An 18867-nucleotide genomic window follows, 5' to 3' on the forward strand; every position below is an offset into this window, starting at 1 on the left:
ACAACCTGTTGCCTTTGTGCATGCATGTGTTACTATGGAAACTAAAAACATATACCTGTGAGTGTCAAAGTATTTTCCATTTTTATTTGACTATGAAAAAAGTACATTTATGCTAATGTATTACTCTACATGCTGCAATGTAGATTTCATCCTGCCTCTCCAAATTTTCTTAGAGAAATATTCTGACTTTACAGTTAATCTGTAACCATATTGTTTAATCCTGAAGGTGTGTCCGATGTGAAATGGCTAGCTAGTTAGCGGTGGTGCGCGCTAACAGCGTTTCGATCGGTGACGTCACTCGCTCTGAGACCTTGAAGTAGTGGTTCCACTTGCTCTGCAAGGGCAGCGGCTTTTTCTGGAGCGATGGGTAACGATGCTTCATGGGTGACTGTTGTTGATGTGTGCAGAGGGTCCCTGGTTCGAGCCCATGTTGGGGTGAGGGGAGGGACGGAAGCTATACTGGTACAAAGGCACAGCATTTAAGACAAACTATCATTTAATCCTATTTCACCTGAGCTTCCTAACATAGTCATGACACGTACAATGTGGCCATATGACCTTCAAGGTGTTAGTGAATAAGACATCAAGGGCAGAGAGGAGAGAAGCAGAGAGAGACAAGGGATTCGTGTTATCACTCCCAGAGAAGACATGCTGGCCTATTCTCTGATGAAAGGACGAGACCCCCCGAATACAGAAGAAGGGATGGAATTGTAGGGGGTAAATCTTAATCCCTAATCAAACCCCCATTCATCCCTCTCTTCTTGCTGCCCTGTCCCCTGCAGGCAGTCTAATCTCTTAATTGAGCCTTTTGTAATTATAATTGAATAATTAAAGGCCTTCATTAAAGGCAAACAAATGACGTTGACGTATTCTGACAAGACACAAGATCCGAGGGATACTGTATGCATGATTCAGTGAGACGGACACACATATACAGCAGCACACTCATAAGTATTCAAAATAATGGCATGTATAGTCCTTGTTTGGTGTTGCTTTCATTACTGTACAATACCATTGTCTACTTTATTTAATGGTGTTTAAAATGATGCCTTTCTCTTTCTTTATTAGGAAGCCCACCAATCAGTGTGCAAAGAGGGACACACGCACACAGATCCTGACTTTGGCCTGTCTGTGCTCTCTCCATTACGCCTGACATTGAAACCAAGGGAGGCAGAAAGGTCCTGAACTAAAAACAACAGAAAACAGGAAAACTGGCCACACACACACACTAGGGCTGCCTGAATGCCTATCCCTGATTATGAGAATTTAGAGAAGTAACATAATCAAGTTCCACACTGTGGCAGAGCCTCTATTCCAATCTACCCCCTGGTGGATCCATCATAGGTTGGCTGTGTTGTTGATACTAGTGCTGATGCGCTGTGTTCTCCTGTAGGCCAAATGTTCTATTCTGTTGATGATATATGAGAAAGACCTACAGCCTTCAGAATATTTACCTTGTCAAATTCGAATAAAACACAATGCGGTGTGTCAAACTCATAGAGCTGAAAATGAGCTTGGGTTGTCTTTTTGTGAAAAAGTGATGGCCTCGTTTGTTGTTGACAAGCCTGTCAATCTATCATTGACCTCCTTTCTGTCGATGCTAAACAATGACACACTGTAGTTCAGCTTCCAAGGGCAAAAAACCTCAAACATCAAACACACCAGCCTGGTCTCATAGACTTGACTTAACATAGTAATGTAAAAATTAGTATGACATGCTAAGTTTGGTATGGCTATATAAGACAGAAGTTTACTTAAAGCTGTAATACGTACATTTTTGGTCAACACAACCAAATTCACAGAAATGTATGTTATAGATCTGTCATTCTCATTGAAAGCAAGTCTAAGAAGCAGTACATATGTTCTATTTGCGGTATTTCTATACTTCCCATTCTTAAGTTTCCTTTTTGGATCTTTAACTTTTGGTTTCGTACACCAGCTTCAAACAACTGAAAATACAATATTTATGTTTATGGAAAATATATTTCGCAGCGGTTTAGATAGTACAATAATTCTCTACACTCTATACTTGTTTGTTTTGTCACATAAACTGAAATTAGGCAAACTATTCAAATTTTAGCAACCAGATCATGTCGGAGCATATTTAAGACAAAAAGGAAAGTAGGGTGTGTGGTATAATGCGAACGTCTAGCAACCCGAAAGTTGCAATGTCATAAGCCTACTTTTTAAGCTACTTTTTAGCTGACCCTTCCCCTAACCCTTTAGTCTAACTCCTAAGTTTAACCCCTAGCGTAGTAAATGTTAGCCACCTAGCTAACATTAGTCAAAATAAATTGCAATTAATAAAATATCATAGGAAATGGATGAGGGACATCCACAAGTTAATATATAGGCTACCATACGGAACATAACATATACTAATTGGGAGTGTCCAGTGATTTTATTTTACTATGTTACGTCTACCCCTGAGTCCAGGTTGAACACACTCACAAAGACCCACTTCTTTGAGAATGTGAATGAGTTCTTTCTGGTTATTATGCTATCCTACTTTCTAAATGAGATTTTAGTCCGACCTTTCCATGTTTGGCAATGTAAGCGTGAGCCAGTGCTAGCTCATCCGTCTGTTGGCAACAATGAGGGCTAACCAGTGTGAATAGAGTGGGTGAATTACGCCTCTTCGCGAGTTATTGTCTCTCGATGTTTACTGAGGTTATTGGGAACAGAGGATGGAAACAGAACACCGGTCTAAAGATGAACACTCAACACTCTAGATCCCTCTTTTCTCTCTCCCCCGCCCGGGGCCATCCACGCCTATCAAAGGACATATCTGTGGTCTTTAGGCCTATTCTGTTTTCTCCTTATCTTTGTCTCTTTCTCAAACTGCCTAACAACAGATACTATTTTGTGAAGGCAACCAATCGTACGACCAGAGGAAAGTAGTTTATAAACGGAACTTATTTCACTTAAAAGTGTTCGTGGAAAAATAAATCTCATTCTCTTCAATCAAAAAGTGTTGTGGTGACCACGATGTACATTTGCGCAACAGAAACGTAATAATAAGGCCATTTTGGCCAGGACATTATAGGACCTAGACTGTTACCGAATAAAGAACGGCTCATAGTTTCGATGTCCAATACAACTGTAGCAGTATTTTGTTGTCCTCCTGTCCCCTCAGATGTTGGCGATTGTATTTAGCGAGTTGAGACCGGCTGTGGTCTCGCTCGTCCTGACAGCTCATTCGTCTTCATTACGGGAAACACCGTGGGGCTGACAGCGCCTGAAACCCTGGTGTCTTCACGATTAATGAAGATATATAGGCATTTCACCTTGAAGAACTTAAACTAACCAGCACACGGTTTAGGCCTACTGTCATGAAGTAGAATTCGCCTGGGTCGCAATTATTAAACCGACACAAAAGGCGCTAAGGGGCACAGCCTTGCGTAAAAGCGTGTAGGCCATCTGGATGAAATAGATAAATGTAACATCTGTAATAGTTTCCTGTGTCTTCCCTGCCCGAACACGTTCTTATAGCGCAATGGCAAGGCCCCCCCCTCATCTTTCATATTCAAATGAGTATGCCAGAAACACCATGTTGCCAGTGCCAGAGTATGCTATTATCATATGAAATACAGTGGTGAGGGTAGATGGGCTGCATAACAATAACAACTTATTTTCTCACACCCATTGTTTTCACTCATACAGGCATGATGTGTGTTAGCAAAGTGGCAAAAGCCTCTAGGAAAAGAGAGAGAGAGAGAGAGACATGGCCCTGTTATACCCCAAGGCCTCAGTTGTTACTGTAAAGCTGTATTGTCCTACTTACTCATGCTCTAGTTATTCTTCATTAACAGTTTTGCCCTCAAATGAACTTTTAAGTTAGATGTTAATTATGTTTTTAAGTAGGCCTAGTTATTCACATTGCATCAGTTACCCAGATCTCTACTGAAATGGGTCATAGGCTTTCATCATTGGGCCTCTTGTGATCCCTTTTAAGGATCCCCGTTCATTTTGACTTTGGTAGTTAGCTTCTAAACACCTCACAAGGTCAGGGGGCCCATATTGTGAGAGAAAGCTAAATCAGTCATCTGAAGTGATTCAAAAAGAAAACAAATGTGATGATGAATAAATATGCAGTCCCACACACTGAGCACATAAACAAACAGACTGGAGGACGAGAAAGGGCACTGAGAATCAAATGGAATCGTTCTCTTCCTGTGGAGAGAGCTCTATGATAACACCAGCACTCCGATAAGGACACACATGCACACTGAGATTGTCACTCTTTCCACATGATCACAATAACACCGACGGCCTGATGAGGAGAGTGAAAACCGTGTCTCGGCACAAACACACACAGCACACACACAAGCCTTTACAGTCTGATGAGTCGAGTGAGGAGACAGAGCAAATACTTCACTTACACTGAACACTGGCTGTCCCACCCCAGGCAAAGGGGTCCAGACCAGGGAAGAAGGGGGTGGCCTTGCCCAGCATACAAGCCCCCTGAGTGGACACGTCGAAGAGCGGCCGAGGGGCCATCCCTAGAGCCTCCATACAGTCAAACATGTTCCTCTCTCTAGCTCCACACACACTATTTTGTCCAACAACCACAACAACACCAGAGTCCTCTTCTGCTGTGGTTGTTCAGCTGAGCTTAGCTAGCAGTGACGTCTCAGAGGAATTTCCACCCAGAGAAAAACAAGAGCAGCTCAGAGCAGGACTGGCGTTCCAGGCTTGTGGTTGTTGTAATAGTGGACCTCTGTCACTTTCAGTCGGGGTGAACCTTCTCCAGGTGCTGTGCGTCTGTCTCAACCTCTGCTTGGTTCCACTCTGATACAGTCCTTGACTGGCTTCTCTCTGTGTATTGGTCTTGGAGTTGAACAGCTTTTTTCCCTTTTGTCTTTCTTCTCTTTCTCTCTTCTCTTGAGCTCCAGACTATTTCCCACTCTCACACACAGTCCTCAGTCACCCTCTCCACTGTCTGGGTGATTCTCACTGGGAGTTGTAACTGATCTAAACACCCCCCTCTCCTTAGCTCTCTGGGCCTCTCACACACAGCCAGTGATACTGTGGAGTGAACCAACAGCCTGTTCTCTCAGCAAAGGGGGGGGGGGGGGGAGGGAACTAGAGAGCCGGGGGCGGGCCCATTAGTCTGGTCAGTCACATAACAAACTTTCTATCCTATGTTCCCCCTCTGATTTCCCTTCTTCCTCTTCATATTTCATATTTTACAAATGAAAACAAACACCATGCCTCCCTCCCTGTCTTCCTTTCTATTTCAATTCCAATTTAAGGGCTTTATTTGGCATTGGAAAACATATGTTTACATTGCCAAAGCAAGTGATATAGATAATAAATAAAAGTGAAATAAACAATAAAAATGAACAGTCAACATTACACTCACAGAAGTTCCAAAGGAATAAAAACATTTCAAATGTCATATTATGTCTATATACAGTGTTGTAATGATGTGCAAATAGTTCAAGTACAAAAGGGAAAATAAATCAACGTAAATATCGGTTGTTTTTACAATGGTCTTTGTTCTTCACTGGTTGCCCTTTTCTTGTGGCAACAGATCACAAATCTTGCTGCTGTGATCTATGGTATTAGATCATACTATGGTATTTCACCCAATAGATATTGGAGTTAATCAAAATTGGATTTGTTTTCGAATTCTTTGTGGATCTGTGTAATCTGAGAAAAATATGTGTCTCTAATATGGTCATATATTTGGCAGGAGGTTAGGAAGTGCAGCTCAGTTTCCACCTCATTTTGTGGGCAGTGTGCACATAGCCTGTCTTCTCTTGAGAGCCAGGTCTGCCTTCGGCGGCCTTTCTCAATAGCAAGGCTATGCTCACTGAGACTGTACATAGTCAAACATTTCCTTAATTCTGGGTCAGTTACAGTGGTCAGGTATTCTGTCACTGTGTACTCTTGCTCTTTCTCTCAGCTCCCCTCCTCTTCTCCTTTCTCTATTGAAAAGCCCCCTTCTCCCTCCCACACAAACTTGAGCCTCCCACATCCCTCCTTAGGGTTCAAACACCAAAGGCATATATGTGTCCCCAATGCCACTTCATAGTGTCCCCAATGCCACGTCATAGTGTCCCCATGGGAGGGCAAATGTAATGAGTCAACAGACAATGTTAAGAGAAGACTGCCATCCTATTGTAAGTGAATGCTGAGACTGAGTATACCACACTGTTAGTTTGCATTAAGTGGCAAATGGTCATTTCCGATGGTTATATACTGTGTGTGGGACTGTAGGGTGATGGTTATAGTCAGAGGCGCCACCCAGAGGACTCCGTGGGGAGGAACAGGGGGAAAAAATATGCAAACACGCACATATGAGCAGACACAGTCTCGTTCTCCTTTAGCTCTCTCTCTTTTGTCCTCATTCTCTCATTCTACCCCTCCCCTCCTTAATTCCATCCTGCTTTTATTGGAATGAGTCTCAGATCACATTATTGCTGCCCATACTAGTACACTCTGTACCGTTCACCTCTCTCTCTCTCTCTCTCTCTCTCTCTCTCTCTCTCTCTCTCTCTCTCTCTCTCTCTCTCTCTCTCTCTCTCTCTCTCTCTCTCTCTCTCTCTCTCTCTCTCTCTCTCTCTCTCTCTCTCTCTCTCTCTCTCTCTCTCTCTCTCTCTCTCTCTCTCTCTCTCTCTCTCTCTCTCTCTCTCTCTGTAATTTCAATGACCGTATACTGAACCACGTCCAGCACCGCAGTGCTAGTTTCATGCACACCACAGTCACCGAGTTCAAACACAAGAAAAAAGTTTGACCAAACACATAAAAAACCACAGCAGCAATGTAGACAAAACTTCTACTGACAAAATCTCAGCCACCGACCCGAATGGAGATGCTTATAGAGCTGTGGTGCATTAAAGAGAGAGGGGAAGTCATTTTTACTGATACAGATGTTATTTCATAACATGTGAAGAGAGGAGCATGTTCCATAAATCAACACGTCAGCTGTTTGTACAGTGTGTTCTCCAGTCTGTCTATCATGTTCTCTCTACCTGGGAGATGATTTATGATGATTTAAATCACGCCAAAGAATGTTTTATTGATTTGCTCACTGAGGTAATGGATCATCATGCCCCAGTAAGAAAGAGTACAGTTGGGGCTTGTCCATCTCCATGAATTGATAATGATAATGAACTGGGTGAGGCATTGATGAACAGAATTATAGAACACTACGTAAATATGCAGTTAAATTAAATCGTGAGAAAAATACGCTATTTTACAAAAATGCTTTTATTGATTGTAAAAATGATTCTAAAAAGGTATGGAATACAGTTAATAAGGGCTTACTTGTACATCTATTTCAACATGCCCATTTAGTGTGGAGGTTGACTGGAGGACAATAACAAAACCAGCTGATATTGCCAATCATTTGGCAGATTGTTTTCCAAAGAGAAATGTATTTACTGAGCGATAATGTAAACACTTATTCTTCCATGATCATATTATGAGCAAAAAAACATGATCTTTGAATCTACAAATGGTGTCAGTAGAAGAGGTATTAAACCTATTGAAGTCATTACCCAATGGTAAATCTACAGGTTATGAACTTATGGAAAAAATGTACTTCGCTATGCTGCTCCCGAGATTTCAGCTCCACTGAAATACATATTTAATTGGTCACCAGAAAAGGGGACATTTGCAAATGTATGGAAGAATGCTAAACTGTGTCCAATCCCGAAAGACAGCAAAGAATCCATTACTCCTTCCAATAGTCGACCAATTAATCTACTCCCTTCACTCAGTAAGATATTGGGGGGTATTGTGAGTAGACAAATATGGGAGTACACGGGAAAATCATCTGATTACAGCCAATCAGCATGCTTATCGCAAAAACCATCCCACTACCACTGTATTGGTTGACATAACTGACCAGAGGCTCAATGCTATGAATAATGGCAGGTTTGTGAGTGTACTATTTTTAGATTTTAATGCAGAATTTGATTTAGTGTATCATGAAATAACTTTGACTAAATTATTGCATCATGGGTTTAACTTCTTATGGCTGCAGGGGCAGTATTTAGCTTGGATGAAAGGTGCCCAGAGGTGCCCAGAGTAAACGGCCTGCTCCTCAGTCTCAGTTGCCAATATATGCATATTATTATTAGTATTGGATAGAAAACAATCTGAAGGTTCTAAAACAGTTTGAATGATGTATGTGAGTATAACAGAACTAATATGGCAGGCAAAAACCTGAGAAGAAATCCAAACAGGAAGTGAGAAATCTGAGGTTGGTCAATTTTCAACCCAGGCCCTATTGAATTCACAGTGGGATATGAATGAAGTTGCACTTCCTAGGGCTTCCACTAGATATCAACCGCCTTTAGAAACTTGAATGAGGCTTCTACTGTGTTGTGGGACTGAACTTTTATTTTTTTATTTCACCTTTATGTAACCAGGTAGGCTAATTGAGAACAAGTTCTCATTTACAACTGCGACCTGGCCAAGATAAAGCATAGCAGTGTGAACAGACAACAACACAGAGTTACGCATGGAGTAAACAATAAACAAGTCAATAACACAGTAGAAAAAAAGAAAAAGAAAAAAAGAGTCTATATACATTGTGTGCAAAAGGCATGAGGAGGTAGGCGAATAATTACAATTTAGCAGATTAACACTGGAGTGATAAATGATCAGATGGTCATGTACAGGTAGAGATACTGGTGTGCAAAAGAGCAGAAAAGTAAATAAATAAAAACAGTATGGGGATGAGGTAGGTCAATTGGGTGGGCTATTTACCGATGGACTATGTACAGCTGCAGCAATCGGTTGGCTGCTCAGATAGCAGATGTTTAAAGTTGGTGAGGGAGACTAAAGTCTCCAACTTTAACGATTTTTGCAATTTGTTTCAGTCACAGGCAGCAGAGAACTGGAAGGAAAGGCGGCCAAATGAGGTGTTGGCTTTAGGGATGATCAGTGAGATACACCTGCTGGAGTTCGTGCTACGGGTGGGTGTTGCCATCGTGACCAGTGAACTGAGATAAGGCAGAGCTTTACCTAGCATGGACTTGTGGATGACCTGGAGCCAGTGGGTCTGGCGACAAATATGTAGCGAGGGCCAGCCGACTAGAGCATACAGGTCGCAGTGGTGGGTGGTCTAAGGTGCTTTAGTAACAAAACGGATGGCACTGTGATAAACTGCATCCAGTTTGCTGAGTAATTGGGAGCTATTTTGTAAATGACATCGCCGAAGTTGAGGATTGGTTGGATAGTCAGTTTTACTAGGGTAAGTTTGGCGGCGTGAGTGAAGGAGGCTTTGTTGCGAAATAGAAAGCCGATTCTAGATTTGATTTTGGATTGGAGATGTTTGATATGAGTCTGGAAGGAGAGTTTACAGTCTAGCCAGACACCTAGGTACTTACAGATGTCCACATATTCTAGGTCGGAACCATCCAGGGTGGTGATGCTAGTCGGGCGTGCGGGTGCAGGCAGCGAACGGTTGAAAAGCATGCATGTGGTTTTACTAGCGTTTAATAGCAGTTGGAGGCCACGGAAGAAGTGTTGTGTGGCATTGAAGCTCGTTTGGAGGTTAGATAGCACAGTGTCCAAAGAAGGGCCAGAAGTATACAGAATGGTGTCGTCTGCATAGAGGTGGGTCAGGGAATCTCCCGCAGCAAGAGCAACATCATTGATATATACAGAGAAAAGGGTCGGCCTGAGAATTGAACCCTGTGGCACCCCCATAGAGACTGCCAGAGGACCGGACAACATGCCCTCCGATTTGACACACTGAACTCTGTCTGCAAAGTAGTTGGTGAACCAGGCAAGGCAGTCATTAGAAAAACCGAGGCTACTGAGTCTGCCGATAAGAATATGGTGATTGACAGAGTCGAAAGCTTTGGCCAGTTCGATGAAGACGGCTGCAGAGTACTGTATTTTATCGATGGCGGTTATGATATCGTTTCGTACCTTGAGTGTGGCTGAGGTGCACCCGTGACCGGCTCGGAAACCAGATTGCACAGCGGAGAAGGTACGGTGGGATTCGAGATGGTCAGTGATCTGTTTGTTGACTTGGCTTTCGAAGACCTTAGATAGGCATGGCAGGATGGATATAGGTCTGTAACAGTTTGGGCCAGGGTGTCTCCCCCTTTGAAGAGGCAGCTTTCCAGTCCTTGGGGATCTCAGACGATATGAAAAAGAGGTTGAACAGGCTGGTAATAGGGGTTGCGACAATGGCGGCGGATAGTTTCAGAAATAGAGGGTCCAGATTGTCAAGCCCAGCTGATTTGTACGGGTCCAGGTTTTGCAGCTCTTTCAGAACATCTGCTATCTGGATTTGGATAAAGAAGCTGGGGAGGCTTGGGCGAGTAGCTGCGGGGGGCGGGCAGAGCTGTTGGCCGATGTTGGAGTAGCCAGGAGGAAGGCATGGCCGGCCGTTGGGAAATGATTGTTGAAGTTTTCGATTATCATGGATTTATCGGTGGTGCCTAGCCTCAGTGCAGTGGGCAGCTGGGAGGAGGTGCTCTTGTTCTCCATGGACTTTACAGTGTCTCAGAACTTTTTGGGGATAGAGCTACAGGATGCAAATTTCTGCTTGAAAAAGCTGGCCTTTGCTTTCCTGACTGACTGTGTCTATTGGTTCCTGACTTCCCTGAACAGTTGCATATCGCGGGGACTATTTGATGCTATTGCAGTCCACCATAGGATGTTTTTGTGCTGGTTGAGGGCAGTCAGGTCTGGAGTGAACCAGGGGCTATATCTGTTCTTAGTTCTGCATTTTTTGAACGGAGCATGCTTATCTAAGATGGTGAGGAATTTACTTTTAAAGAATGACCAGGCATCCTCAACTGATGGGATGAGGTCAATATCCTTCCAGGATACCCGGGCCAGGTCGATTAGAAAGGCCTGCTCGCAGAAGTGTTTTAGGGAGCGTTTGACAGTGATTAGGAGTGGTCGTTTGACTGCGGACCCGTAGCCGGATACAGGCAATGAGGCAGTGATCGCTGAGATCCTGATTGGAGACAGCGGAGGTGTATTTGGAGGATAACGTCTATGAGGGTGCCCTTGTTTACAGATTTAGGGTTGTACCTGGTGGGTTCCTTTATGATTTGTGTGAGATTGAGGACATCTAGCTTAGATTGTTGGACTGTCGGGGTGTTAAGCATATCCGAGTTTAGGTCACCTAACAGAACAAACTCTGAAGCTGGATGGGGGGGGCGATCAATTCACAAATGGTGTCCAGGACACAGCTGGGAGCTGAGGGGGGTCGGTAGCAGGCGGCAACAGTGAGAGACTTATTAGTGGAGAGATTAATTTTTATATTAGATGTTCGAACTGTTTGGGTATGGACCTGGAAAGTATGACATTACTTTGCAGGCTATCTCTGCAGTACACTGCAACTCCTTCCCCTTTGGCAGTTCTATCTTGACGGAAAATGTTATAGTTGGGTATGGAAATCTCAGAATTTTTGGTGGCCTTCCTAAGCCTGGATTCAGACACAGCAAGGACATCAGGGTTGGCAGAGTGTGCTTAAGCAGTGAGTAAAACAAACTTAGGGAGGAGGCTTCTGATGTTGACATGCATGAAACCAAGGCTTTTTCGATCACAGAAGTCAACAAATGAGGGTGCCTGGGGGCATGCAGGGCCTGGGTTTACATCCACATCACCCGCGGAACAGAGGAGGAGTAGGATGAGGGTGCGGCTAAAGGCTATCAAAACTGGTCGCCTAGAGCATTGGGGACAAAGAATAAAAGGAGTAGATTTCTGGGCGTGGTAAGCCCAGGCACTGGGTGATGATAAGAGAGGTTATATCTCTGGACATGCTGGTTGTAATGGGTGAGGTCACCGCATCTTTGTCTGGAAAAATGGCTGTGTTTATTCTTTCCAGGAGTGGGAAGGTGAACGGAAAGGCTCTGGAGCAACGAACCGCCCTTGCTGTCTCTGCCTGGCCGGTTCCCCTCTTTCCACTGGGATTCTCTGCCTCTAACCCTATTACAGGGACTGAGTCACTGGCTTACTGGGGCTCTCTCATGCCGTCCCTGGAAGGGGTGCATCACCTGAGTGGGTTGATTCACTGATGTGGTCATCCTGTCTGGGTTGGCGCCCCCCCCTTGTGTTGTGCCATGGCGGAGATCTTTGTGGGCTATACTCAGCCTTGTCTCAGGATGGTAAGTTGGTGGTTGAAGATATCCCTCTAGTGGTGTGGGGGCTGTGCTTTGGCAAAGTGGGTGGGGTTATATCCTTCCTGTTTGGCCCTGTCCAGGGGTGTCCTCGGATGGGGCCACAGTGTCTCCTGACCCCTCCTGTCTCAGCCTCCAGTATTTATGCTGCAGTAGTTTGTGTCGGGGGGCTAGGGTCAGTTTGTTATATCTGGAGTACTTCTCCTGTCCTATTTGGTGTCCTGTGTGAATCTAAGTGTGCGTTCTCTAATTCTCTCATTCTCTCTTTCTTTCTCTCTCTCTCTCGGAGGACCTGAGCCCTAGGACCATGCCCCAGGACTACCTGACATGATGACTCCTTGCTGTCCCCAGTCCACCTGGCCATGCTGCTGCTACAGTTTCAACTGTTCTGCCTTATTATTATTCGACCATGCTGGTAATTTATGAACATTTGAACATCTTGGCCATGTTCTGTTATAATCTCCAACGGCACAGCCAGAATAGGACTGGCCACCCCACATAGCCTGGTTCCTCTCTAGGTTTCTTCCTAGGTTTTGGCCTTTCTAGGGAGTTTTTCCTAGCCACCGTACTTCTACACCTGCATTGCTTGCTGTTTGGGGTTTTAGGCTGGGTTTCTGTACAGCACTTTGAAATTTCAGCTGATGTACGAAGGGCTATATAAATAAATTTGATTTGATTATTTATTCTGTGGCTTGGTGGTGACCTAACATAATTGTTTGTGGTGCTTTCGCTGTAAAGCATATTTGAAATTAGACACTGTGGTGGGATTAACAACAAGATTACCTTTAAAACGGTATCAGATACACATATGTTTGAGGAATTGTAATTATGAGATTTCCGTTATTTTGAATTTGGCGCCTTGCACTTTCACTGGCTGTTGTCATATCGATCCTGTTTACGGGACTGCAGCCATAAGAAGTTTTTAAGGAGGCAGCATTGAATTGAGTACAGCCATATCTAACTGACAGGAAACAGTCCACCTATATCAATGAGTCGTTTTCTTCCCCTCACGCTCCAAACTGTGGAATACCACAGGGCAGCTGCCTTGGGCCACTTCTTTATTTAATATATACCAACGACCTTCCTTACGCCTTGTCTAAAACTCAAGCTACTATATTTGCAGATGATACTACAATTTATTCAAATAGACAATCGGTTCAACACATACAGCAAGCTCTACAAGTAGATCAGGGATATATCAGGGAGTGGTTTTGCTGGAACAAACTTTTTTGAACACCAAGAAAACCAAGGTTATGTTGGTCTGTTCCACCAGGAAAAGGCCAACACAGCATTGTATACAATTAAGTATGGGTGAGTGTAAATTGAGTGGCAGAAGTGGCAGAAACCAAACTAGTAGGGGTGCAACTAGACAATTGCTTATCATGGTTGTCTCAAAAAACGAATCTATGTAAAAAAAAAAAGATATTCAACTGCAAGCATGATCAGAAGGATAGTTAAATATTTACCGGGAAATATTCTTAAGCAAATAACCCAAGCATTAATTGAAAGTCAGGTGAACTACTGTTCTGTGTTCTGAGGAAATGCATCAGCAATCGAAAGTAGGAGGTTGCAGATTGCACAGAACACATCAGCAAGGATGGTTTTAAGGTGGAGATACTGTTCTGCGGGTATAATCATGCTCAATGCTCTTGGTTGGCCATCAATCAACAAGACAATTGAAAAAAAAACATTCTTCTTTTATTTCACAATGTACACCATTTAAAACAGTCAAACTCCATTCACAACAGTATTCAGTTTGTAAGAGACAGACATTCAGTAAATACTAGGAATCGATTGTCCACAATCTATGTGTTATCCAGACAGAAAAGAGAAATAGGCAAAAGAGCGTTTCAATTTATAGTAATAAAGAAATAAAATAATTTATCTGAGCAAACCAGAAACCGTTCAATATATAAATTCAAACAATACTTTAGAACCATTGAAATATAACAAATTGGAAGGTTATGAGGTACTGGTCAATATGTCAGTGTATTATGCCTGTTTGTAACAGTGAAAATGTGATTGTATTATAAATTGTATTTTAATGTTTAAGGACTCTTGAAAAGATTAGTCCAAATGAGGACTAAAAGAGATCCTACTAAAATCAAATAATATCAAATATATCATCTCTATCGCTCTACCTCATCTCTCGCTCTACCTCATCTCTCTCATCTCTCTAGCTCTCTACTACCTCATCTCTATCTCTCTACCTCATCTCTATCTCCCTAGCTCATCTCTCAATTAAATTCCATTCAATTAAAGGGATTTATATGCCTGGGAAAGATACAGTACCAGTCAAAAGCTTGGACACACCTACTCATTCCAGGGTTTTTCTTTATTTGTACTATTTTCTACATGCAATAACATGAAATAACACATATGGAATCATGTAGTAACCAAAAAGGTGTAAAACAAATCAGAATATATTTTATGTTTGAGATTCCTCAAAGTAGCCAACCTTTGCCTTGATGACAGCTTTGCACACTCTTGGAATTTTCCCTTGAATGACTTTTGACCGGTACTGTATGTTTACATTGCCAAAGTAGGTGAAATAGATAATAAACAAAGGTGAAATTAGCAATAAAAATGAACAGTAAACATTACACTCACAGAAGTTCCAAAGAAATAGAGACATTGAAAATGTCATATTATGGCTATATACAGTGCTGTAATGATATGCAAATAGTGGGAGTACAAAATGGAAAATAAATAAACATAAATATCGGTTTTATTTACCATGGTGTTTGTTCTTCACTGGTTGCCCTTTTCTTGTGGCAACAGGTCACACATATTGCTGCTCTGATTGCACACTGTGGTATTTAACCCAGTAGATATGGGAGTTTATCAAAATTGTATTTGTTTTCAAATACTTTGTGTGTCTGTGCAATCTGAGGGAAATATGTGTCTCTAATATGGTCATACATTTGACAGAAGGTTAGGAAGTGCAGCTCAGTTTCCACTTCATTTTGTGGACAGGGAGCACATAACCTGTCTTTTCTTCAGAGCCAGGTCTGCTTACAACGGCCTCTCTCAATAGCAAGGCTATGCTCAGTGATTCTGTGCATAGTCAAAGCTTTCTTTACTTTTGGGTCAGTCACAGTGGTCAGGTATTTTGTCACTAAGTACTCTCTGTTTAGGGCCAAATAGCATTCTAGTTTGCTCAGAGTTTTTGTTAGTTCTTTCCAATGTGTCAAGTAATTATCTTTTTGTTTTCTCATGATTTGGTTGGGTCTAATTGTGTTGCTGTCCTGGGTCTCTGTGGGGTCTGTTTGTGTTTGTGAACAGAGCCCCAGGACTAGCTTGCTTAGGGGACTCTTCTCCAGATTCATCTCTCTGTAGGTGATGACTTTGTTATGGAATGATTGGGAATCGCTTCCTTTTAGGTGGTTGTCGAATTTAACGGCTCTTTACTGGATTTTGATAATTAGCAGGTATTGGACTAATTTTGCTCTGCTGCATTGTTTGGTGTTTTTCTGTTTTGTGCTTTTCCCTCTCTCTACCTCATGTCTCTCTCTCGACCTCATCTCTCTCTTTCTCATCTCTCTCTAAATTCAATTCAAATGGCTTTATTGGCATGGGAAATATATGTTTACATTGTGAAACAGTAAGTAAACATGACACTCACAAAAGTTTCAAAAGAATAGAGACTCTCTCTCTCTTTCTCCCTCCCTGGTTTGTGTTTTCAACTCTTTCAGATTCTCTCTCTTCCCTCTTCATCTGGCTTGTGTTGCCTTTCTAATTCAATTCATTACATTCAGTTGATTTGCCCAGCCCTGGGGTTATTGACTACTTCAGCCCCATTAAAACCACGCTTCCCCCACAAGCCATCTCAATTGCCGTGACTTTGGATACTTCATACGCTCTCTATACGGTCAACTCCACCCTCCTCCTCCCTCCCCTTCCTTCCCTCGTTCACGAGGGATGAACTCTGGAAGAAACCCCCACTGGGGCTCTAACTCCCCCTCCAAACTTCTCCGGCTCTTCTCCTCCCCTCCTTCCCTGGTTTCTGTTCCTTCCCTGGCTCACTTTTCTTCTGATCACTCTGTTTTTTGGATTCTCATTATCCATAATGATTTTCCCTTATTGTATAATTGCAAATTTTCTGTTATGTCAATATCTTCCCCATTATGTTAATGTACTGTTGCATTTTTTTCTCTCTTTTACTCTTTCTCTCTGCCTCTCTTCCTCTTTTTCGCTCTCTTTTCTCTCACTATGGAAGTTTTAGGGTCAACTGAACAATAGTGAAACTTCCAAGAAAACAGTCACTCTTTTCATAATGCTCTGGCCTCTTTTTGCCTTTGCTTTGTTCATGTAAGCAAATCCCCCACCAAACGTGTCCCTCTCTTAGTCTCAACATTTTTACCTGTCTTTCAACACGTCACACACACACACGCTTGTACACACACACACACACACACACACACACACACACACACACACACACACACACACACACACACACACACACACACACACACACACACACACACACACACACACACACACACACACACACACACACACACACACACACACACACACACACACACACACTTCTCTGTGACTCACAGCAGTGAGCGTAGCTGCACAATCTCAGCCTGCTCTGTTCTCTCCACACCTTGGGACAATTACAGCCCCCCTTACCCCCTCAAATCCCCCTTCCTACAGCTTCCAGCCCCAGGACCGAGGAAAGAGAGACAGAAACGAAAGAGGGAATGCAGACAGGAAAAGGGCGGTCCATTCTTTCTTTCTTTCTCTCTCTCCAACTCTTTTTCTAACACATGCACTCACACACACACACACGCACATACACACACACATAGTACACACAAAGTCACATTCCAGCTCCTCACAGGGCATTTCAGAATCTGGTTCCTCGGCTATTCATCCTGTCATCATCTCTGAGAGAAACACACACAGGCAAGAACAATGGGCTCTCTCTGTCTTTCATAACAGCAGCACTAACAGTATGGGCACAAATCACAATGTGTTCATCAATAAAGCTGCCGCCACAATTATGGTCTCATTTAAGGGGCTGCATTTTGTGTGGTATTTGCCTGTGTTGGAATGTACAGCATTTGCTCATGAATCCAAACCTGTCTATCAGACTGTGGATCATTCTAGTTGAGAAAGCTTATAGTAATCTTGACATTGTAGTGATAAATAACACAGTCTGAGGATGATGAACAAAGCCAGGAAGAGCTTTGGATCAGGAAGAGATCCATGAAGTCCTACATAAGTTTAGTGCCTATACATGACGAACACAAAATGCTATTATTTTTTTTTACTATTATGATAATTAGGAATCTTGATTGTCGGGATTCTCTGTTTGTATGAGCGCTCGTGAAAGGCTTTTTGGCGCGTCGGCCAGACAAGGCAAATTGCCCTCCTCCTTGGACTGCAACCACCTATAGTGAGCTCCATTGGACCACCTTGCTCTCAACACCACGCCTTTATTTATGCGAAAGATTTTCATTGGTTTATGTTTGTGTCCAACTCTTGTCAAAGGATACTTAATCTTCATCTGTCATCATGTGGAGTCAGCCACACTACCCACAGCCACCATCTGTGCATTTGTTTGGATTTTGTTCCTGACTCAAGTTTCTCTTCTAAACAACTACATTTAAAAAATAATTAAAAAAATAACAATTAGTGTTTCTTTCTGAAGGAAGGAACTCATTCTCTGATTTATGTGTGTTTCGTCTTGTTGTGCACCCTGTTCTGATGACGTTTTGGGCAGAATAAAAAGGGTGGAAACATTTTTCAACCAGAATTGAATGAACTTCCCCACATTATCTTTCACCATAAACACATTCTATCTCCCTCTCTTGATCACTGTCACACACACACATGCACACGCACACGCGCACGCACGCACACGCGCACGCACACACACACACACACACACACACACACACACACACACACACACACACACACACACACACACACACACACACACACACACACACACACACACACACACACACACACACACACACTTACACACACACACACACACACACACACACACACACACACGCACGCGCACGCACACACACACACACACACACACACACACACACACACACACACACACACACACACACACACACACACACACACACACACACACACACACACACACACACACACACACACACACACACACACACACACACACACACACACAGGCCTCTCTGCCGGTTGAGAGCTGGGACCAGAAACAAAATTCCAACCGATTTTATATAAATAAATAATTAGACACAATGCCCTGTTTGTTCTGGGCCCCTTCAGTACCACAGCAACCTTTACTTTTAGGCCATTCTCGTTATTTTTTTTCCCATCAAAATGTGGCATTAATTTGAATCGCTTTGTTTTCCATCTCATCTCTGACTGCTTCTGACCAGGCTGTCTAGGCAGACCTCCAAGAGCCGCAGGCTTATATGACAGCAGAACGTGTTTGTGTGTCTGCAGGGCCATAGATACATAATGAGGACACCGAATGGTTTCCAATACTCTTTTAACTTTTTTTTTTTTATAAGAACTCCATCAGGTCTCAACTTACAGCTGATAGGTAGAATAGTAAAAGACACAAGTTTCTTTTACTGCGACCTGGCCAAGATAAAGCAAATCAGCGGGACACAAACAACACAGAGTTACAGATGGAATAAACAAAACATACGGTCAATAACACAATAGAAAAGTATATATACAGTGTGTGCAAATTAAGTAAGATTATGGACGTAAGGCAATAAATAGG

At 42.9% G+C, this 18867-nt stretch overlaps 1 protein-coding gene across 3 annotated transcripts in view; it reads right to left on the reverse strand.

The window, feature by feature from the left end:
* Window positions 1-18867, reverse strand: part of LOC124002627 (retinoic acid receptor gamma-A-like) — a 77002-nt gene that overhangs the window by 20409 nt on the left and 37726 nt on the right. Inside the window, exon 1 of one of the 3 annotated variants that reach the window (XM_046310191.1) lies at window positions 4383-5016. The exons of the other annotated variants lie outside the window; for them this stretch is intronic. Within the exon in view, the coding sequence (XP_046166147.1) occupies window positions 4383-4527 (145 nt within the window). The 5' untranslated portion in view covers window positions 4528-5016. Of the gene's footprint in view, window positions 1-4382; window positions 5017-18867 lie in introns of those variants that run through there. 3 annotated transcript variants of the gene reach the window in all.

This window comes from Oncorhynchus gorbuscha, linkage group LG18 (genome assembly GCF_021184085.1).
Source record: "Oncorhynchus gorbuscha isolate QuinsamMale2020 ecotype Even-year linkage group LG18, OgorEven_v1.0, whole genome shotgun sequence".
Lineage (NCBI taxonomy): Eukaryota > Metazoa > Chordata > Actinopteri > Salmoniformes > Salmonidae > Oncorhynchus > Oncorhynchus gorbuscha.